Here is a 24,271-nt window from a genome sequence, read left to right as displayed (position 1 = left end):
CTTTTTACTAAGGATCCAAGGGACCAATTTATTGAGTGTTTTGGATATTACATTTACAGCAGCTGCTGAAGTGCTCTCAACTGCTATTTCGCAAAAAAGGTATCATTCTGGATATCAATTTGCAAAAAAGCTGGTTGTCCTTGTCCTCAATGTGATCATCAAAATTGGTATGCTACTTCCACCTTTAATTTTTAGTGTGAAATTAATTAGAGTTGGTCAGATATTGTTTATAAATCTCTTTCGGAAAATAGGAAAATCTTTGCTTTTTCTGACAAAGTGCCATGAGGAAAGCACATTTCTGAAAAGGCGCCAGGCTTGGCCTTCTTGTTAGCATAGCACGTATTGTTGGGAAGCTAGTCCAAGGTCCATGGAATAGACTTTATTTTTAAAGTGCTTTTTTCTCAATTTGATCTGACAGCTTAGTTTGGTAGGTTCTTTATCTCTTTCGTTTTTCCACAGTGTCTATATAGTGATTTTTAACCTTTGGCGTGAACAAAGTTTTATATCATATTTTCTTTCCAAACTATACATGTTTAATTCCATACATGCTTACATACACACAGCATTTCACATATAGTTTCAGGGCTTCTGAGGACCCAGGATTCATCTTTTTAACTCAAAGTCAGTTCAAATATCTCTGAAGCCTTGTGGTTCAATTAGGCTGAATGAATCACCCACTCTATTAACTTATACCTCAACTCTGTTACCATAGTGATTGCATTTCTCTCTTTTGTACTAAATAGTGACCTCTCTCTTTTGTTTTCCTTTGAGTATCAAGCATATATCATGAAACTGAGCCAATAAACTTTGTGTTCAGGAATTGATTAAATAATTGAATAAATTAGAGTGGACTAGATAATTCTGTGGAAATAAGGACCGTTTCTGTTTTTACTGGACACTGTATGTCCAGCTTCTAACACAATGCCTGACACATAGGAGGAATTTTGTAACTATTAATGTATAAACAATAGATGATGTACTTCTGCTCATTGAAAGTAGCTGGTATGTAGAAGTCTTGTGAGTCTTTGTGAACAAGTGTGGGGTATTTTATAACAATTTAATTTTGGAAGCAAAAATGTCAATAGATATTTCTAATTGTTCTAACCTCATATTTCAGTTAAACTCTTTACTCCCTCTTTCCCCACCCATCTTACAACTCACCCATCTCATGTGCTATAGTTCCATGTACTCACCTTCTTATTAGTATTCGCATATTGCATGAGCTTGCAGTTCCGTGTGTTTGTGTCTTTGCTCCTGTCATTCATATTTTTGATCATGCAACACCAATGTATTGAGCATTTACTATGTGCCCAGTATTGGACAAGTTGTTGGCCATGCAGCAGTACTCATCCACCTCCGATTTCCCCCATCGAAGTAAATTTTCTAGAGGAAGAGATAAACATGGCAAGAGATCATTTAAGTTAGTTAAGTACTAGCATGGAGCGCAAAATGCTATAAAAGTGCAGGGAAGTTGTTTACACTTTTTTCTGTCCCTGGAGTGTCTCTCTCCATGTCTTTCCTCCTCCTGAATGGCTGTTAATACTCTACTTATCCTTTAAGATCCAGTTCAACTCTTGGTCCATGAAGATTTTCTAAACGTTTTCTGTTTGCTCTTCTTCCCCCACTTCCCCACCCCAATATGCCTTTCATTAGTATTCACTGTAATCCTCCACTAGACTACGTACCTATAGGTTAGGAACTGTATCTTTTCCATTTTTGTGCCTTAACACAGTTTTTTAAAAACTGTAGGTTTGTTGAATGGAAACATTTGTTCTTATTTAGTCATGACATCCCCCTCACCCACATCCCACATGTCACCACGTGATTTATTTCCTCTCAGATCTCAGAGTCATTTCTTGTGCTGTTCTTTACCTATGTGCTGTGGTAGGTTGCCATGGCTACCGTTATGTGGTTGAAAAATTGCTCCCCTGTTTAACTTCTCTCTTTTGAATTCAGAATGAGGAACTGATGGGTCAACTAAATGAATGACTCGTCTTCTAGTCAGATAGTGTTTGCTTCATAGTGGAATCCACTTACTGTTAACCCATCTCTTGTATTTGGAAACATGTGTTATTTTTAAAATTCTTCGGGTATCTAGATCTTTGTTCATACCTTTTTTTCCTGAATTCCAAATGAATAATTTTGAAATCATCATCAAATTTGCAGGGTTTATTTTCAGGAAGAGTTTATTATGTTTAAAAATATTTTGAGTGTCTCAGATGCATGAAGGGTATAGAGAGGCAGCAACTTGTAAGAAATAAAGCTCATCAAACTGAAGGCTGAAGTTAATAGTTCAACAACGCCCTGAGACTACCCTCACCACACATGTACACTTAGAACATAAAATATTTTCTTTATTTGCTTTTATAGCATGCTATAGTTCTAATAGCTTTGAATTTTTTTTAATTTTCTTTTTCTTTTTGTTTTTTTTTTTTTTGGTTAAACTAGTTAATTTAACAATTTTGAATGATCAGTTTTTTTCTGAGTAGTAAATTTGACCCCAAGCTTTTTCATTACTTTTTAATGGAATAGTCCTTAATTTGAAATATTTGTCTAGACCAATAAATTCCAAGAAAAACCTGTTCCAGACCTACAGTTTTATCTTACCTTATGGAAAGGAGAGAAAAATCCCAGAGAAACTTGACTTACACCACTGACATACAGGCCCAATGAGAGTCTTAATCACATCCAGCTCAAATTTCAAGTTTATCCCCATGGGTTTGGAATAAAATGAAGAGAAAGGGAGAAATTAGCAAGAAGCCAACACATACCTGTTTGGTGTCATCTTCCTTGCTATTTAGATATGTCAGATTCCATTTCTCTCTTAATGGTAAGTCCATGAGGGCTGACCTTTTGTTCTGTTCAATGCTGTATTCTCAGAACATGAAACAGTGCCTGGCATGTAGTTTATCGATCAGTACTCAAGAGTGAATGAATGAATGAATGAATGAGAAGACTTTGAGTCAAAAGGGTTTCTTTATATTTTTAGCATATACTATGACTTCTAAAACAATGTGTTTTAAATAGTTTTTACATAGTGGCACTTGGTGAGTCAAATAGATTTTTTAGCCTTTTCTTAAGAAATTGACAAGTTTAGTACTAACAGCTTACTTCCTATTCTGAAAATTATGCTCTTCCAGTTTACCGCTAATTGTAGGAATCAGCCTCATGGAAGTGATAGAGCCGTATCACGCTATTAACACTGGGGCTGGCCCCCTAGTGGGGCAGATGTGCAGAACCACAGCATAGTGTGGGAAGACAGTGTCAGGTGAGAGTAGGAGCAAGGGTCTCAAAACACGTAGGTCTCCATTCCAATTCCAGCTCTGACACTGCCGCACTCTGTGACACTGGCAATTAGTTAACCTTTCTAGGGCTTTGTATTTTCATCTACAAAACGTGCATAAGAGCATTCCAAACTTGTTAAATTTGGAATATGGATTGGATGAGATAGTGGAGTAATGTAAGACTGTAAGTGCATGTCTCAGTATAATTTTTTCAGCCTCAACTGATGACTGAAGATTGGTGTTCATTCTTCATTAAAAAACTAATGAAAGACCTTTACTCGGCCGTCTAAAAAAAACTGTTTTAGCTCTGCGCTGTATTATTTAGAAGATCTCTTGATCTATCTCATTTTTTTCACCTGTAAAAGCATATTTAATCCGATTTGTCCGCTTCACAGGGACTTATGAAAGCTAAGCTAAGAAGTGAGAGGAAAAAATAGCTTTGAACTGTTTAAAAGGAAGGTGCCAGAACAATCAAAAAGAGTTCTACAGATAATCTAAACTCAATTTAAACCAAATCTGACATAAATTTATTATAAGAGTACAGGGTTTTGTGGCCTTATACTTTGTGATAACCTGAGAGTATTAGAATATTTTGCTGATTTGACTAGTGTCTAGAAGCACTGCTTATCAAAACAGGATAAACCGTATTCAGAAAAATAAGTTAACTGAGTATATATCGGCTTCCTCTTGATGATCGTCTCCATGAATCAGAAGTTTAGTGCTACTCTTAAAAGGCATATTTCCTGTGACGAAGAATTACAAAATGTTCCACTTAGTGTAACTGTCATATTTCAAAACACATGCTCCAGGAATTGAAGAAAGACAACCTTGAGTGTACAAGAATTAAAGTTAAATATATGAACACAGGAAATTGAAAGTACAAGCTGGTAATAGACTCCCAGAATTTTAAGATCTAAAGGACTTTAGAGATAAGCCAATTCTTTTTGACAGATAGTATTGATTTTTAAAAGAAAAACACAAAAGTAAATGTTCAGCACATATTTTTGTCACATATGATATATTGCTTTTTTTTTATTTAAAAGAAAATATAGCCAATTAGGGGAGGAGAGATCAGAAACAGGATTCTAGTTGTGTTGAATGAAATATTTCAACGTCAAAATTTTGAAAATCAACAGAGTTATATGAAAATATGAGCTGGAGAAGAAATAAACTCTTTTTTTTTTAACTCTTTTAACTTTCGGTAAAACTCAAAATATCTTTTATTTTTAAATTCCAGGGTCTGTACTATTCAATTATAAAAAATAAGAAAAGTAGGCAAAAAAACACAAAAAATGTTTGGAAATAACTGATATAGTGATTCAGCAGAGTGGTCAAGAATGCCAAATTCAAGGGGGAGGGTAGAGCTCAGTGGTAGAGTGCATGCCTAGCAAGCATGAGGTCCTGGGTTGAATCCCTGGTACTTCTATTAAAATAAATAAGTAAATGAATACACCTAATTGTCTCCCCTCACACAACCCCCCAAAAAAAGAATTAAAAAAAGAGTATCAAAACAGACATCTAAAACAGGGCCTAGTTTATCAAAGTGACTGTATTCCTGAATTAACATAATCAGTGAAGAAATGTGGGAAAATGAAAAATAATTGCTTTTTAAATAGCAGAGCATGCATTTGCTTAAGTGACTTTAATCATTTTTCAAAATTTTAGCCTTGCTTTTCTATTAGCATGGAAATCTCAGAATTCGAAAACTAGGACTTGAGACAGGAACCTTGTGGTTTTGAATTCATATTTCAGTTCAGAATTTTCATTTTCATCTTGCAGAAAAGATAATGAAGTTTATTGCATTAATTCTCTGGAGGAACATCATCAAATACTTGACCAAAATAGTTTTGTAAAAAGTACAGCTGGCTTAGATATTTGTATGTTCTGTGCAAACTTGGATGTCTGTGAGTATATATGTGTTTGTATATTGTCTATGCATGTATGTAAACGATAAACATTTTTTTCCTTTACTTCTTAGGGTTGTCATAAAGTACACAACTTTAATAATGTAATTCCTGATGGCATGAACTTGAGTTTTCTCATAGCCTTGGTTTCAAATAATGGAAATTATACATGTGTTGTTACATATCCAGAAAATGGACGTACCTTCCATCTCACCAGGACTCAGACTGTAAAGGTGGTAGGTAAGCATGGTTTACATTAAGTGCACACAACAAAGAATGCAATAATTTTGTTTTAAGCTCTTAATAGTGTATTACAATTAAGTGTGTAAATTCTAAAAGAAAAGCAACTTAATCTTTTATGTTCACTGCACTATTTGCAGAGCTTCAGCAATTCTACCTACATAGTAGGCATTCAGTACCTATAGTTCTACTGCATGAATATGTGAATGAATAAAGGCAGCTCGGGGAGTGAAAAAGAGTGCCAGACATATCTGTGTTCAAATTATACCACTGCCATTTATTAGTACTATTAGTATTTATCTGTACTCTGGGACTACGACTACCTAGCATTTAATACAGTTGAGAGTATTAGAAATAATATACATATTATGCTAATTCAGTTCCTGGCAAGCAGTAGAAACTCAATGAATAGTCATTAATATTACTGTCAAAGCATTTTACTTGAATTAAGTAAGCTGTGTCTTTGTATATATTGGAATACTTATAGCTAATGCTGAAACTGTTTGCTGGCACTGTTCAACCAGTGCTTTGTTTTGGGAGTGAGAAACTAGAGAAGTGGAAAGGACGGCGTCTAGGCAGAGTCAATAGACTCCTATCAAACCTAGAAATCAAGAGAGCCATTGCCCTAGGTGGCATTCAGAGGAGATCCCTAAATACCGCTGTGCCCACTGTATTAAAAATGATAGCATATCAGAGTGAGATTATTTTCATACCCTATCTTAGTAGATGGAAGCATTAAGTTCCAGCAACAGAAAATAATCTATTTAGAGAAGCTCCCTGAGTTAGTAGAAGGAGTGATTCTAAGTTCCAGGTTTCTGACTCTTTGCTTAGAGCTTTTTATACTGGTCTGAAACCAGATTCAGCATAATTTTTTTAAAGGGTTCAATATAGTGCAAGTAAAATTTAAATCATATAATTTTGTAATCACTGCCTCTCTTTCTCTACTTACTTTTGGAATAATGCTGAGTTGGGGACTAATTCAGAAGAAAAATCAGACTAAATTAGAATCTAACATGAAAGGATTTTAAAAATCAAATGAATAATCTAAACATGTATTCCTCTTGGAAAATTTTTCATATATATATATATATATATATATATATATATATACACACACACACACTTTAATGCATTCATTTTTGGAAAGTTGGGAACAGACACGCATGGTCATCTTGATTTATAGATCTAGAAGTTGATAGACACAGATGTGAGGGATGTATTTCTCATCCAACTTTCAAGCAATACAAGTTTGCTTTTAAAACTGTGAAGTATTGAGTACTTATTATATACCAGTAGGATGCTTTAATATGCATTACTTAATGTGCATTACTTAATTTAATCCACATAATGAACCTGTGAGGTGAGTGTAATTACTCTCATTTTAAAGTTGAGGAAAATGAGCTTTTCAAAGATTAAGTTAAAAAAAACAGAGTCAAATGGTTGGTATATGGCCAAGTCAAGATTAGAGCCCCCGCCATTAAATCTTTGAAACTTGTGCTCTTAAACACTGCACATGAAGCTCCTTCAGGGGCATCTTTCTTTCAGTTTAGGAATATAGAATGTTATAAAAAGCAGCAATGCTATGAATGAACATTCAGCTGATAACTGGCCACCAGGTAGACTTAGGTGCTGACCTCACAATTGTGATTTTGAATTTTCCATTTACTTGTTCATTAATTTAATGCTTACTTATTTAACCAGGTGCCATACTAGACACTCTGGGCATGTTGAGGAGAACTGTGTAGAAAAGAAACAACTGAGTAAATTATTACACAGAATGAGAAAGAAGTCTGTCTCATGTAAGCTTTGGAAAGCAAAACCAGTTTGGATAAACGTTCTATCCTTAAACAGCAAGGATACTAGATATATTTGTTTCTTCGCTTGTTTGTTTTAAATGAAAGAGGTGTTGTAATTGACTACATATTGAACTTTGGGCCCCCTCAAGAATTAACAAACTGTGCCAGGAGGTTGGGTAATGCGTCAAAGAAGAGCAGATTTTTGACTGCGTTCTGAATTTGTCTGCGAAATAAAGTTTACGTGATTTGACGTCATCTTCCTTTGTTCTTTCCTCTCTATCACAGGCTCTCCAAAAGATGCATTGCCTCCCCAGATCTATTCACCCAATGATTTTGTGGTCTACGAGAAAGAACCTGGTAATTACAGCTGTGCCTCTGAATATCAGTTAGATTCTCTTAATTACAAGGAATGAAGTGTCACTAACTAATGCAAGAGAATAGAGGACTAGTTGTAAAGAAGCACATGAATTGAAACTGAAGTGTTGTCAGAAACCAAGTCAGCTCTGGGGATTAGCTGCTTCATCGATCTCATGGGCAGCTCAGGGATTCTCTGCTTCTCTCCCGACAGCTGCTTGCTTCTTCCTCTGCGAGCAGGGTTCCTCTCCTGATTAGCGATTTCTGTTTGATGTAAACTTTAGCTTGCTCAAGGCTTTGGTTTACCAAGACTTCACCATGGGCACAAGACGTCTTCTAAACTTCTGCCCCACTACAAAGGGGCAGGGGGTGGAACTGGAGGCAGAACCATGAATTCAACAGATGGCAGCTGACAGGACTTGCACGTCTTGATTCAGAACACTATCAAACGTTTACCCTGGTTATGTGGCTCTCCTTTTAGTTTTCATATCTTTTCATTCTTGACAAAAATCATTTGTCACTGACCAATAAGGCATAATTTGTTACTCTTCTGACTCAAAGCCTCTCATAGCTAAGTTGAAAACCATAAGAAATGTTAACATTCTCTGTATTGTATCCTTTCCAATAAATTGACTCCAAACCCAATGAAAGATATAAAAGAAAATTTGTTTAAAATGTGCTAAAGATAATAGAGGCAGTGTTCAACATAGGTGGAGAGTAATGCTCCCCACCCTCACCGGCCAGCCCAGAATTAAGGTAAGGTCTCAATGACCTGTCTTGTAAAAAAAAAAAAAAAACAAGAAACATACTAAGGGGGTCTGCCAAACCCAAATTTCCTAGAATTAATAGTGGCTTTATATATTAAGATGAGCATTCTTCCTACAATCAGGGTAAACCGTTATTCATCATCTAAATATCTTTCCTCCACCTATCATAAGATGGTTACAAAAGCATGCCTGAGTCCGTGTTCACTTTATCTTTGTACATATTGACATAGGCAACTGGAGAGGAAGACATAAGAACCATGTGTTGGAAAAGAGGATTAGAGTATGACCACTCAGTGGGACACACCTAAGTTCAAATTGGGATGACAATAAAATTTATCATCTCAACCTGGACACCTTTTGAGAGTGAAAACAGTCAATTTTAATAACTAACTAGGAAAGCAAGCATAAAACAGAACTGTCCTGGGCAAACTGAAACAGTCTAGGTCAAATCTTGGTCTGCCACTTATTAGCAGTGTGAACTTGGAATGTCAGAATCCAAAGAATATTTAAGCTTCAGTTTTTTCCAGCATCTGTAAAACATGAATTTAAAAAATATTTTATATTTTTTGTTAAAATCAAATAAGGCCATCAATTAATAGCCAAATATAATAAATATTTAGCACAGTGAATTATTTAAAGGTCTCAGTGAGTGAGCTGCTGCTGCTGTTGTTATGATAATTACGATCATTACCATTTGCTGCCTAGAGATCCCCCTATCCTCATATGCCAGCTCAGAAGGATAGGGTAGAATTTCTATCTGCAAGTTGTCTTTAATCTCATTGACTGCACCCTAATAGCTGGAGCGTTTCCAGATTCAGCCTGCCTGACCAGTCCTCTCATCTATGGCATTGTCCTGTCTTCTCTGGCCAAGGACCAAAGATCTGAAGACTCTTTCCTCGGTCACCCTTTGTTTGGGAGGGAAATAACAAAGGAGAAGAGCTGTCCATGGAGGTTCAGAGCTAAAAAATTGTCGGAGCCTTTTTGAACAAACAGTGTCACTTTAGAGCACATATAAATGCTATTAAAAGATGGACATTCTGATAATTTTATATAAAGTTGCTGCCCTTCTATTCCTGGTTTGTTTGTTTTGCAATAAGAAGTAGTACATTACCATATGGTAGCCCACTTGAAAATTAGTCAGAAGTAGGGTTGCAGGGGTATGTAAGTTTTATGGCTTCTGACTGATCACAGAGTAGAACCTTGTAAAGGTAACAAACTGATGAGTTAATTTGCTTTTTTTTTAGGAGAGGAGCTGCTCATCCCCTGTAAAGTCCATTTTACTTTCCTGAAGGACTCTCGCAATGAGGTTTGGTGGACCATTGATGGAAAAAAGCCAGACGACACCACCTTTGACATAACTGTTAATGAAAGGTATCCTTGACAAAGGCAAGGGGGTGGCTAACCCTTGTCCCTCAACTTAATGCCTTCTGATGTATACTAATCAATGAAGATTAAAATTCTAATTTTTGCCTATCATTAACAAAAATCAGCATGAATTTCAAGTCTTTATTGGCCATATCTCAAAGCAGGATTATTGGACTTGGCAGTCCTCACCCCAGATGCCACCTAATGACCACATCTGTATGATACCCACCTGAAGGTAGATGGGGGGGCGGTGCATATCCTACATGAATGAAAAGGCCACAATTAGGGGTTGTGGATAGATGAAAGCTTGCCAGCGTGGTCCTGTTTTTCTCAAATCTGGAGTCTGGGTCTATGTATTTGTGCTTCAGATAATTGTGTTAGTTTCTTGTCTTGCAGCAAGCATATATTTCCTATCTTCCTCCTCCTCTTTCATAATTATCATAACATATATATTACATTTATAATTGATAATAATTTTTTGATATTGACTATACACATTCATGTTCTTTAAACTTTACTTTTAAAGTAGATGGGATAGTAATCTAGCTCACTCTTAAAATAACAAGCTGGGTCATTTTATTTCTAAAAACGTGACATTTTTTGAAGCGGCTTCAGTTGGCAAGGAGGAAATATGGGTCTTTGAAGACAAAAGAGTCCCCTGTAAATTAAGCATGCAGCTGCAAGACAGCAGCTGGGTGACTGCAACAACTAATAAAAATGAGCAGTTGACTAACTACATGACAAAGTAGTGCTGAGAACTTAAGCCTTATCACCATGTGTAAATAGATCTTAGGCTACTTGAACTTCCAGTTTTTAAAAGGTACTTATTCCCTAGTAGTAAACTCAGACTTTATGCAGAAATTTATTGATCATTTCAGGAATTCTGAGCATTCTGCTTCCTATCTTCCTAATAATAATAAATGAATAGTGAGGAAAGTCACATTGTTTCTCCTTGCTGCTATTGAAACACATTTCTCTGCTCATAGTTGAGCAGTGCAGTTACTTTGGTTAAATCCATCATAGCCCTTTACCAAGTTGTCATGACTGATGGTAAGCCTGATCAGAAGAACCCGGATGTCAGTCAACTGTAGGAGAGAGAATTTTTTTCCCCTTTTGAGCAAAGTAGTTCAAAAGGATTTTAAACCTTCATCTTAGACCCAAAGCAATTGATCTCTGATTTGCTGAGGATTTGACAAAGAAATACAAATCCTCTTTCCCTGAGAAGTTTCTTATTTTCAGAATATAACCGTGAGTTTTCAGCATTTTAACCGAAATGGTCAATCTGTGTTCAAAATCCAAGTTTTGGGAATCCCTGAAATGCATTACCTATTACTATAGGGTAATAATAATAATAGCTTATATAAATATGTATTAAGCATTGTTCTAATTCTTATACATCAACATATTTAATCCTCAGAATTCTTGAGTAAGTTAATACATGTAATGCACTATGTTGGCATTGCCACTTTCCTCCTTTTCAAAGGAGGAACTCAGACATGGAAAGATTAGTTACCTCACCCAAAGTATATAATCAGGAAGTGACAAAGCGTAGATCAAAATCCAAAGGGATCCGACCTCAGAAGCTTATGTCTAAACTGATACAGCATTCTGCCTCAGAAGTTTGAGGAAGGGAGACATTTCTCTTTGAAGAGAGGTCCGTAGTATGATGCTAACACTGGGAGTCAATCGAGGTATTGGAATTGGGTGTAGTGTAGATGGTAAAGAGTGGTATTGGAATCGAGATGCTGGTCTTCTTTTGTAACTACTGGATTACAGGCAACACAGCTTATCAGCATCACCCTCATATAGGGGTTCTGTGGGTGTCTACTTGTCTGGTTCCCACACGACCATGGGCTTCAGTCTCACTAATGCTTTGATTTCTTTTCTCCTATTTCTAGCGTAAGTCTGAGTAAAATAGAAGACGAGACAAGAACTCAGCTTTTGAGCATCAAGAAAGTTACTGCTGAGGATCTCAAGCGCAACTATGTCTGTCATGCCAGAAATGCCAAAGGGGAGGTTGACAAATCAGCCAAGGTGAAACAGAAAGGTAATGGATGCATTCAGCGGATGAATCAGTGAACTCCAAATGTAACATTGTGGTGAATAAGGAAAAAGGAGAAATTGAGGAGAGAGTTCCAGCACTTAGCACATCCAACACATAACAGTGAATTAAAGTTGAATGAAACATCTTGAGAGAAAGTTTCCATCTATGTAAAGATACTCAAAACATAATTTCTTACAATTTTAGTAACTTACTGCCCAAATGTGAGTTTAAAATTCTGTATGATTACGATAATGAAGTAGAGTTTTATATGTATACAGTAATGAAAAATAAAATATTTAAAGCTACCAAAGATATAATAAAACTGATAAGAGTCACATATTGTTGGTGAATTGTAAAGACCCTTTTAGAAATCAGTGATGACAGAGTTCAAGAGTCATAAAAATGATCATACCACATGACTTAATACTTTTGGAATTTTTGCTGAACAAATAACCTAACAGAAAGGGAATTATGTCCCCATCGATGTACTTAGAAGCATTATCTCTAATAATGAAACCCTATAAATAGCAGTCATCTAATTTTGTGCAAGTAGTTAAGTAAGATAGAAAATATTTATTCTCAAAAACATAATTTTAAAATGTTGATTTTAAACACTATGTATCAATATTCAAGCAGGTTTATAATACACCACTAGCCAGAACTGCTAAAATGAAAGTTACTTAAACTATGACTTAAAATGATGTAAAATGATTTCTATGTTGATATTACTAGATTTTCCTATAATAAATAAAAATTATAAAGCTTTCTAATATGAGCTGTTGCTCCTAAAGCATACTGTGTCTGAAATTCTCTTTGGGTCTCACCCCTAACAAAGAACCCCAGCCAATTAATCTTTTCAAGAATGTCTTTCAGTGATCTGGATAATAATGAGGATGCATTATACATGAAGTCAGGCCATTCAGAATCATTCTGGATCCCAATGTCAGAGCTTATAATGGTTATATCAAAAGCAAAAAAACAAACAAAACAAACACACACAAAAAAACAGTTAGTTCATAACTGTTGCATTTTGCAATGGGATTTAAACCTTTATTAAAGTTGATGGAAAAACAGGCTTCTCGTCAACATTTCATTACTCTTTACAAAGTAAAGAGCAAAGACCTGAAGTGTGTATGCATCTTAAGAAGGCTTAATGGATTGGTTCTGAATAGTTAATTGCTTCTGCTCCTCAGAAGTCAGTGCAGAGAGAAAAGACTGAACTACGTGATATAAGGCAGTATTTCCCAAAGTTAGTTCCTAAGAACACGGCTAAGACCCTTTATCGTACTGCAATTCATTATTTGTGCTATGGACTCAGATAGTCTGTGTTGGAATCCTGTTTTCTATGCATCCTAACTGTGTGACCTTGGGAAAATCACTTAACCTCGCTGAGCTTCAATTCTTTCTATTTAAAGTAGGCAAAATCATACCATTACCTCACAGGATTGTTTTAAAGTACTCAGCACATTTCCTGGCATATATACATATGTACATATTAAATGCTCAATACATGTTAGCTCTTTTAATTATTATCTCCACAAGATTTTCATAGATGTTAGATGACAAAAGGCTTTTATATTCAACTATCATTGACATCTAGGGTAAATAAAAATCAATCAAGTTACTTTAGTTCACAACCCCTTAGAGTCTTTAATATGTTAATATTTGATATGAGTATCTGCAGGGAGTTTTAATATAGTAGGCAGGCTTTTTTTCAAATATATTTGGCTCCATATGCTTTACACATAGTGTTTTGTGCAATTCATCTTCTGAGGCATGTGTTTTGGGAAACAACTATGGAGGATGGCATAAATTAATACCTTATTGTCAGATGGTTAGAATCAAAACAATCAACTAAAATAATGTTTAATCTAGGAGAGATGTGGAAGTCTGTCCACCAGAGCTGCTTGTGTCGCTTTCCTTTCACAGAAGGCTGTGTTCTGAGTGGTTTAACTCACTTGGCAGCAGGAATGTGGAGTGATAAGTGCACCCACTAGACCAGGTGATCTGTGCTGAAATTACATGAATATTACATAGGACCCAGTTGGGTCTCTGTACATCCAGTGGTACCAGCGCTGTTGTGGGTTTGTTTATTTGGATTCTATTCTGGGCTAGTTAATGCTGAGATCATAGGTGATATGTGTCCGCCTTCAAACATTATATGTAGGGGTCCTTCTCTGAATTCTGCATCTGTTGACAAAGCATTCTATGTTCTTCATCAAGAAGATGAAAGAAGGAGGCCCTAGCCTCAGTGAGAAGAGCTCACTGGGACGGACCTTTTGACAGCAGCACGATTTCATCTAGTCAGTTAAAGCAACGTATTAAAGGAGAGGCAGCTAATGTGAACATGATAAACATGCAGTTTTACAAAAGGAGAGTGGTAGGGACTAAGGCAAGGTGTAGGCTGAACTTTATGAGCACCTGCCAAAGTTATTTCCAAAGAAGTCACACCATTTTACACTTTCACTAGCAGTGTATGTAAGTTCCAAGTGCTCTACGTCCTCACCAAGCTTTGGAGTTAACACACTTAAAATTTAGCCGTGCTAGTAGATGGGCTCTAGTATCACATTGTTTTTAATGTGCACTACTCAGATGCTAATGATGTTGAGCACTTTTTCATGGACTTACTGACCACTAAGTAATGGTTCTTTTTCTGAGATGCCCATTGCAATTTTTGACCCATTTTGCTGTTGGGTTACTTGTTAGTGGTACAGTATATCTCATACATCTTTTGTCAGATATGACTCATAAACATTTTCACACAGTTTGTGAATGTTTGTTTTGATGAGCGTAATTTTTTAAAGTTTCATGAAATCCATTTAATAAGTTTCTTCTATTATAGCTAGAACTTTCTAGATTTTATATTAACATTCTTTCATTTATAAAGATTCTTCTTTTATACTTAGGCTTATGATCCATTTCAAAAAAAATGGTTTTCCATACAGAAACCAGTTGTTCTAACCTCATATTGAAAATTTTCTCCTTTTTTTATTGAATTGTTTTGACAACATGGCCCCCCCCAAAAAAAAAGACTATGAATGTAGGTCTATTTCTGCATTCCCTTTTCTGTTCTATTCATCTGTTTGTCTATCTTTACTCCAATACTACTTTGTCTTGATTAACAGCTCTAATGTAAGTCATGAAATCAGGGGGTAGGGGATAGCTCAGTGGTAGAGTGCATGCCTGGCATGCATGAGGACCTGGATTCAGTTCCCAGTACTTCCATTAAACAAACAAACAAATAAACTGAATTACCTCCCCCTATAAAAAGGTTAAAAAAAAAAAAACACATAAAGCAAGTCATAAAATCAGATACTTTATGTCTGCCCTCTTTTTTTTCTTTTCCAAGATTGATTTGACTCTTTTAGGAACCATATATTTTTTTCATGTGATTTTAGTATCAGCTTGTCAATTTCTAACATCAAAGCCTTGCCTGGATTTGATTGAAATTTTAGCAATATTGAGTTTTTAAATCCATTTACATGATATAGCTCTCAATTTATTTAAGACTAATTGAATATTCTCAGCAATGCTTCTTTTAGTTTTGAGTATACAGGTCTTGCACACATATTGTTAAATTCATCCATAAATATTTTGTTGTTGCTGTTATTATAACGGTATTTTTAAATTTTCATTTTTCCAACTGCTCATTGATAGAAAAGAAACGTGAAATTAAATAATTTATATGTTTTTATTTCAATCCTTTGACTTTTTCAAATTCACAAATTAAATGAGTTTTTTTGTTCTTTCCGTGTTTTAGCATTTTCTATACACTTGATCATGTCACCTATAAATAAACTGACTTTTACTCCTTCCTTTCCAAACTTCATACTTCTGATTTGTTTTTCTGCTCATTGCATTCTTTTGAACCTCCAGTAGCATGATCAGCAGAAATTATGAGAACAGCCGTCTTTGCGTTGTTTCCTGTCTTACTTGGCAATCATTCAGTTTTCACATATTGAATATGATGGGTTTTGTAGGTTTTTGTAGATGACCTTTATCTGCATGAGTGATTAGTCTTTTGTTTTTGGGTTGCTAAGAGTTTTGTTTTTATAGTGAATATCTGTTGAAGTGCGTCAAATTCTTATCCATCTGAAGATCATAACGATCTTTCTCATACTCTGTCAATGTAATGCTTTCCATTGATTTCAAAATGTTGATCCAATCTTTCATTTCTGGGGTAAACCCCCACATCATCATGATTTATTATCCTTTTTATAGCTCTGCTTTATCTCTTTGGTTTTCAATTTTTTCTTCTACAGAATTTACAATATTAATGCTGAACTTACCATCATTTGTCTTGAATTAATTATTGTACATATTTTATGAGAACCTTAAAATGGCGTATTTCCATTTCTTTTTTTCCTTTTTTTGTCTTATTGTTATAATACATTTCAATTTTGCATTTAGTATAAATACTTACAATACATTGGTATTATTTTTGCTTTAAGTAAGTATCTTCTAAATACATTAAGACCTGAGAAAAAAAGGTTTGTCTATTTATTTGCATATTTTCCATTTCTGGCACTATTCATTCTTGGTAACACTTTAGTCTAAAGAACTATTTAATGTTTCTGATGGTGCACATCTGCTGGTTGAAAATTCTCTCAACTTTATCTTAATTTGAAAATGTCTTATTTTATATTAATTTTTATATTTCAGCACTTTATTAAGAAAGTTTTCACATACATGGAGTATTTGAAAGAATTATATAGTGAATAATCATATACCTTGCCTAGATTCCATCATTTTGCTATCTTTGCTTTGTCCAGTACCTATCCATCTATTCATTCCTCTATGCATACATTAATGCATGTTATTTTTTGATACCTTTAAAGTAGTTACAGCGTTTTTAATTTTAGGATTTTATTTTTCAGTTTTTGAATTTGTAATTCTCCACCAAAATATCTGTATTGATATTTCTTATTTGCTTTTATAATGTTCATGGTCTTTTTTTTTTTAAATTCAACAGGTATATTTATAATGCTCATTTTAAAATATTTTCCTCCTAATTCCATCATCTTTGTCAATTCTGGTTCTGTTTTTATTGGCTGAATTTTTTTCTCATTATGGATCACTTGGTTTTGCTTTTTTTCTGTCTAAATTTTTTTAGTCCTATTCTAGACTTGCGGATATTACACTATTGAGTGTCTGAATTTTATGAGCACCTGTTAATTTTTTTTTCTAGCAGGTAGTTAATATACTTGCATAACAGCTTACCTTTTCTTGAAGCATCTTGCTCACCTTTCTAGAGTGGGTCCAAAGCAGCCTTTTCTCTAAGGCTAGAGTAGATCTATTTTTAAGACATGTCCTCTCCAGGCTCTCTACTTAATACTTGAGGAGATGAATACAATTTCTTCAGTCTGAGTAGTCTTAACTCAGATGTCTCTCAGCCCTGTGTGTGCTTCTAGAATTGTTCAGTTTCCAGCACTCTAGTAGTCATTTCTTTCCTGGCAGTTTTTCTTTCACTGGTACCTACTCCTTGCCTGCCCTTGTGAAGTGTCACCCTTATATGCAAAGCTTTGTATTTTTCCAAAGACTTGTGAATTTCTAGCACTCTTTGTCTATACAGTTTTCTTCTCTCCAATACCCAGGCCTATAAATTCAATAGTCCTGAACTCTATTTTTAGTCTCCTCCTCTCAGTGTGAGTACTGTGCTTCTTCCGGTTTTCCCCTTCCTGTGCCATCGTTCCAAAAGTGCCTTTAGGCAAAAAGCCAGGGTAATTGTGAGGTTACCTTTTTTGTGTTCTTCCTCTCATAGATCACATTCCTGCATAACCAGTTGTCCAAACTTGAAAAACTATTATTTTAGATGTTATGGAGAGAAGGCTGCCCAGTTCAATTACTGCTCTAAGGCCAGACGCTGAAGCCCAAAATGCACAAGCTTTAACACAGTATGATAGCCAAACAAATCACATCTGCAGGTCAATTCTGTCACAGGTCTCTGATTTACTACCATTTAAACAAAGCATCCTCTTTGTCTGTGATTCAGGAAAATGGTCAATATCACAGTAGTGAAAATTGTCAAGAAGTCCCAACAACTTAACAAAAAATAGTCATAGGTTCTGTGGCAGAGAATACTTGGAAATTAAAGCAGCTGGTATTTGGTTGAGAGTCAGTGGATAGCAAGGCTCCCACTACAGTGATGAAGATGAAGAGCGTAACTTAAGTTTTCAAGGAGAAACACAGCTGTAGACCAGTAACTTAACACAGGGAAAAAGCCTAGAGCTAAGGTCTTGGACTGGTTTAACCAAGGGTGGTTAGCTGGAATTTTGGGGCTTTGAAGCCAGTCATTACTGTAGAATTTCAAAAGAGCTGTAGGGAATTCTAATTCAGGGAGTAACACCAGAGCAAGTGGCTAAATTTAACTCCATCCTGAATCAGATTATCAGTGAGATCCAAGATAGAAGCAGTTTAGGAGTCCAGTTTTGTCAAACTACATCACCCCTTTCTGATTGGAAGCCCTTTGGTCTGGGATTGCATCAGAGTACAATCTTTATGCCAAAATATCAGAGGTTCAAGGTAGGGCAGACAGAAAGTGTGGGGTGAGGGCCACGCTTCCCCTGCATGCCAGCAAAGCTGAATGAGAGCACCTCCTGCATATGATTCAATCTATTTAGAAATTCAGGCTTGTGGATTATTAATCTTAAGAGTTCAGTTAGTTAAATAGCATTAGGGACTTCTTGCTATCATTATGAAGATGGCCCAACAAAATACAATCTGTATATGACACAAGTAAGTGTATGACACAAACAAAATTATAAAGCCCCACTAGAAATAAAATAGCCAGTAGTAAAATGAATGTGGCAGAGGGAAAGTTATGAGTGCAACTGATCTCTTGATCATTAAGCAAAGTTAACTATTGATATTTTAAAAAAATCCATTTCAGGTAAGTGCATCCACTGATCTCTTTTTTTTTTCCTCCCTGTTACAAAATGTTCCCCCAGAGGGACCAACATAACTGAGCGAATCATGAAGATGACAGTGGGAATTACCCCACTGTGTTGTTAACATAGCATGTACTCGGAAATACCAAGGACACAGCAATTTTCATGCCAGCTACTCACATTGATCTCAGTAAATTCTCATCAACTGCACTTACATAGCTTGTGGCATCTTATGATGGGAGTTTTCTTATTTTCAAAAACCGCTGTTCACAGGACAAGTAAAAGAGTACCTGGTAATAATTCTGCGCTGCTGAGTCCCGGTCTAACTCTGCAGCAGGATTAGTGTCCTGAGTGTAGGATAATGAACTCGAAGCACAATGATTTTGTCTTTAATTAGAGAACTTCAGGGTCTGCTCCAGGCTGCTTACCATTTTCCCCTTAGGATAGCTATCTGTTTTAAAGGGATTTCTCCACTCGTATAGGATCAATAATTGAACTTCATGGTAGTATTGTGCAAAGATCTCTGAACTTTGGAGTCGGGGAGCCTCGATAACAATCTCATCTTTGAAGGAAATTATTCTATGCCTTATCTCGGCAAACACTTACCCCTTGCAATGTTCAAGTGTTCAAAGAGGCCTTTTCTCACCACCCTACCTGACACAACTCTCCTCCTTCAACCCCTCCCCTCAGTCGCTTCCATCACATTATTTTCTTTATAGCACTGATCACTCTCTAAAGTTAACTTACTTATTTACTTTCTTATTCACTTCCTTTCATTAGAATATTAGCTCTAAGGGGGCAGAGACCATTTCTGTCTTACCTACCATTATAACCTCGACAGCTTCTAGCAAGTAGTAGATGTCAATGAGTAATTGTCCAATCAACTGATAGTTTTAGCCACTCTTGCTTCAGATCCAGTAAATATTTTGTTCCTTTTTCAAACTCCTAAGTTTCAGTATCACAAGCTGATAAATCAGCCAAATGAAGTTACTAATACATTAGTATTACTAGATTTATTTTAAATATCCCTGAAGTGTCCAGGGTTATATCCAGAAATGTCCATTCAGATCCTAGAAGTTCTAAGGATAGGATGGGCGAAGCAGTCTCTACCTGGAAGACTAAATGCACAGTTGAATGGGGAGTGAGAGCAGAGAAGCAGGCTTACAGACAAACTACAACATGATAAGAATGTTGTAGAAGAATTATAAACAAAAGGAAGTGGGAATTTCTGTCAGTCAGATGTCATGTTGCAGGGAAAGTGTATTCCAAGGAAGCTCATAAAAATAGTAACATTTGATCACGATCTTAAAAACTGAAGAATGAGCAAGGACTATACCAGCCAGAAGTCTCAGCATGAGCAAAGGCACAAAGTTAGATCCTCTTGATGTTTCTGAGGAAAGGACAGTGGCCAATGAGGCAGGTCGTTGGTGGTTTGATTGTGACAGACCTAGTTTACAGAGTTAATATCTAGTTTTTACGTAATTGATAATTACCTCACTTGACTTGATAATTTCAAATAAATGGATAAGGGGCTTACCACAAAAAAAATAAGCAGATATTGTGGAAATCTGTCCATATCTGGCTATTACAAGTCAGCCTTTAGAATTTGTAGACCTTAGAGAATCTTCAAACAATACTCAACATTTGGTGGATATCCTCATTTTCTGCTCAATAATAATATTTTTGAGGCCTATTGGCAAATATAAAGAAAAGGGAATTAAATTTCTCCATATGGTGCTGGACAAGAGGAAGAAATTAAGACTGATGGAATCACATAAAAATTTTGGCTCCATCTTAACTTCTCCAACAATTAAAATTCTACAAATAGCATAAACAGGTCCACGTAAGAGATAGACAAATGGAGTTAACACATTTCAAAAATATTTTTGAAGGGATTCAGGTATCAGACTGTAAGTTGAATTGGATGACCTTTTTTTTTTTTAACTTTTTTAATGATTTATAATCATTTTACAATGTTGTGTCAAATTCCAGTGTAGAGCACAATTTTTCAGTTATACATGAACATATATATATTCATTGTCACATTTTTTTCTCTGTGAGCTACCATAAGATCTTGTATATATTTCCCTGTGCTATACAGTATAATCTTGTTTATCTATTCTACAATTTTGAAATCCCAGTCTATCCCTTCCCACCCTCTGCCCATTTGGCAACCACAAGTTTGTATTCTATGTCTATGAGTCTATTTCTGTTTTGTATTTATGCCTTGTTTGTTTGTTTGTTTGTTTGTTTGTTTAGATTCCACATGTGAGCGATCTCATATGGTATTTTTCTTTCTCTTTCTGGCTTACTTCACTTAGAATGACATTCTCCAGGAGCATCCGTGTTGCTGCAAAGGATGACCTTATAGATCCTTTACCATGCTAATATTTTGTTTTAATTTGTATATCATCAAAGTCTATTCAAATCACCTAATAGTTAAAAATACCTTCTGTGCCAGTTTCTGGAAACAAAAAGATAAATTTGCCACAGTCTAGCATTAAAATGTAGTGCTTAACCCCTACTATGTTATCTCTGCTTGTTCACACATAGAAGTCAGGTTCACAGCTATTTGCAGGGTAATGGGTCACCGTGATCACTGCATGGAAATCAGTTGTTTCTTTGTTGTTTACTCCAATGATAGCTCCAAGATACACAGTGGAACTGGCGTGTGGTTTTGGAGCCACGGTCCTGTTGGTAGTGATTCTCATTGTGGTTTACCATGTGTACTGGCTGGAGATGGTCCTGTTTTACCGGGCTCATTTTGGAACGGATGAAACTATTTTAGGTGAGTAATGCAAGTTTGATGTAAATCTCTTCTACTGTCATCTTTAGAAAACACGTTGGCTTAATGAAACCTAGATTAACTGGAAGATTTAATTAGATGACCTTTGGTTTTAGCCATTACTATTGAAAAGCATTCTAATGCATATTATTCTGCTTTCTTGGGTCAATATGTGATTTAGTCTATTCTAGTTCTATTCATATAGAAATACAATGCAAGCCACATATGTAATTTTAAATTTTCTAGTGGTTACATAAGTAAAAGCAAAAAGGAAGTGAAGATCATTTTAATAATATATCTTATTTAATTCAATATATAAAAATACTATTATTTTAGCTTGTAATTAATAATTTAATAGAGATATTTTAGGCTTATTGTTGGTACTAAAAATTATTCAAAATTCAGTATATATTACATTTCGTACTTATAGTGTATCTCAGTTCAGACCAGCTGCATTTCAAGTGCTCAGTAGCCGCTCGTGGTCTGTGGCTAATGTACTGGCCAGTGCAGGGCCACACCCTGTACTCACGGGTGGTCTATGTACCAGAAACATCATATGGGAGCTTATTAAAGGAGAATCTGAAGCCTAACTCCTATCAGAAGCTACATTTTAACAATATTCCCAAGTGATCCTTGTGCACATTGAACCTTAAGAAGCAATATTCTAGTGTATATGTGCCTGGTGACAAGAATGAAACATTGAAACATACAGTTTCTTACATGCATCCCATAATGATTCTCACTGAGCAGGTTTGTGGAAGAGACACAGAACCTGTATTCTTAATGAGAGGTGATTTTTATAGTTAGACAACTTTGGGAAAGATTGGTTTATTGAATCTAAGTGTATTTTATATTGTAGATGTTTTTAGGTATAAATAATTTAGACAGTTTCTCAAGGTTTTGCTCAATTTATAATTCTAATATCTACACACAAGGACAGGAACTAGAAATTTTCTGCAAGATATTATGACTATGATTGACTAACTATTTGCTTCCCGATTGTATTAATTCATAGTTGAATGAGCCAAACCTCACTCATCCTCCACTACAAAATCTGAGCTCGGTGACATGAGAACAAAAACACCTCAGATAAACATTGTGATTGCACCTTAAAATAGTCATTTTGCCTGGAGATCTGTCACAAGTGGGAAATCACACTGAAATCTGTCAGCTAATTCATATATGTAAAAAATGAAAATGTCTAATATTCAAGAGTTAGATTTAAGGGAAAATGCAATACTATTGAGAAACATTCCTAATTTATATTGGGTCTGTGTTTTGTGGTTTTTGTTTTTGTTTTGCTAGATGGGAAGGAATATGATATTTATGTGTCCTATGCAAGGAATGCTGAAGAAGAAGAATTTGTATTACTGACCCTCCGTGGAGTTTTGGAGAATGAATTTGGATACAAGCTGTGCATCTTTGACCGAGACAGTCTGCCTGGGGGAAGTAGGTATTATCAGATGAGGACAAGTGATGCTACCCTGAAAGCCAGAGGAGATTCTTAGCTTTGGGTCACATATGAGAGTCATGGCTCTGCTTTATGTTGGCATCTTTGGACATTTGTCCAGTTCTTTGATGCAACAGACAGAGACTCTCTAGGAATAAATCTACATTGTAAGATGCAGACTATTCAACTGCAGTTTATGGTATTAAAATATTTTCCCTTGTAAGCTTTTAAAAACTCGATGTTATAAAACTGTAGATTCACAGTGGATTAGAGCTCTGTTAAATGCTATAGCTTTAAGCATCCTTTTTGACTCACATTTAGATTTTTAGAACGTTTAGCTTATCTGCATTAATTTGCCTACAATATTTTACAAAGACTGGGTTGAAACAAAACACTTTTTATAAAGACTCAGGTTTACTCAGTTTTACTGAAAATGAGGTGTAGAAGAGAATGCATGGAATCCTTTTTTAATATTACTTACTGGTAATAATTAGAACATTTCCCTTTGGCATTTCCTAATTTCCTTTTCTTCACTTTTGTTTTCTAGCAAACCAGTGCTACTCAAATTCCCTCTTTGCTTGAATCTATCCTTCCTTTCTATCAGCTTATACATTTGAGATAAGTTTAAAATTTTACAAAGGCCAGTATACTCTAATAGTTTAAAATGAATATTGAATTGCTGAATGTTTTAAAATAAAAGTACACCTCTATTTTTCAGGTCCACACAGTAACACCTAAAATGATCGCGAATATTGAATCTGTTTTATAAATACATAATAGCACTTTTAAACCCATTGTTAAATTCCGTACAGTTAAAATACGTGTAATGTCTCTAATATTCACAAGGAACTAATTTATTTTCTTCCTCTAAAATCCCGTTTAAATTAATCGCTTAATTTTTTTTTGAATGTTATATTGAGAATTGAGATAGTTAATGTCGATTCTTTGAATTAACTGGATCACTTTATGTCCCCATGCATCACCAAAAATCCATCATGCTTATGTTCTACAAAGGAAATCTTCAGGATGATTTTGCCAGAAAAATGATGACTTGACTATACAGTTGAAGGCTAAATTCATTTTATGACTTAATATCCTAAATGATTTATTCATCCATTTAGTCATTCATTCAGCCATTCAACAAATATTGATCTACTATGTGAAAAGTTATATAAAGATATACAGTATAACAGCAGTAGAGGTTGATAGCTCTTTGAAGAATTATAGTTCTACATAATCACTCTTGCATCTTGCTTCTGATGGTCGATCCTTGTGATCTTTTGGATTCTCCCTACTGCTCTCACTCAGTCCTCTTTGCCTCTGGGTCTCTTTCCCTGCTTACACATGATCAACCTCCAGCAACACTGCTTGGAGTAGACAATTACTTATTCCTGG

The 24,271-nt window shown here is 35.4% G+C and overlaps 1 protein-coding gene across 3 annotated transcripts in view; it reads left to right on the top strand.

Moving 5' to 3' along the window:
• Positions 1 to 24,271, top strand: part of IL1RAP (interleukin 1 receptor accessory protein) — a 121,427-nt gene that overhangs the window by 87,609 nt on the left and 9,547 nt on the right. For all 3 annotated transcript variants that reach the window (XM_032482139.1, XM_006188867.3, XM_014562725.2), the window contains 6 exons: positions 5,263 to 5,428; positions 7,510 to 7,581; positions 9,590 to 9,716; positions 11,609 to 11,757; positions 21,286 to 21,429; positions 22,732 to 22,875. In XM_032482139.1, the coding sequence (XP_032338030.1) occupies positions 5,263 to 5,428; positions 7,510 to 7,581; positions 9,590 to 9,716; positions 11,609 to 11,757; positions 21,286 to 21,429; positions 22,732 to 22,875 (802 nt within the window). The remainder of the gene's footprint in view (positions 1 to 5,262; positions 5,429 to 7,509; positions 7,582 to 9,589; positions 9,717 to 11,608; positions 11,758 to 21,285; positions 21,430 to 22,731; positions 22,876 to 24,271) is intronic.

This window comes from Camelus ferus, chromosome 1 (genome assembly GCF_009834535.1).
Source record: "Camelus ferus isolate YT-003-E chromosome 1, BCGSAC_Cfer_1.0, whole genome shotgun sequence".
NCBI classification, from domain to species: domain Eukaryota; kingdom Metazoa; phylum Chordata; class Mammalia; order Artiodactyla; family Camelidae; genus Camelus; species Camelus ferus.
This window is presented reverse-complemented; position numbering and strand designations above follow the sequence as displayed.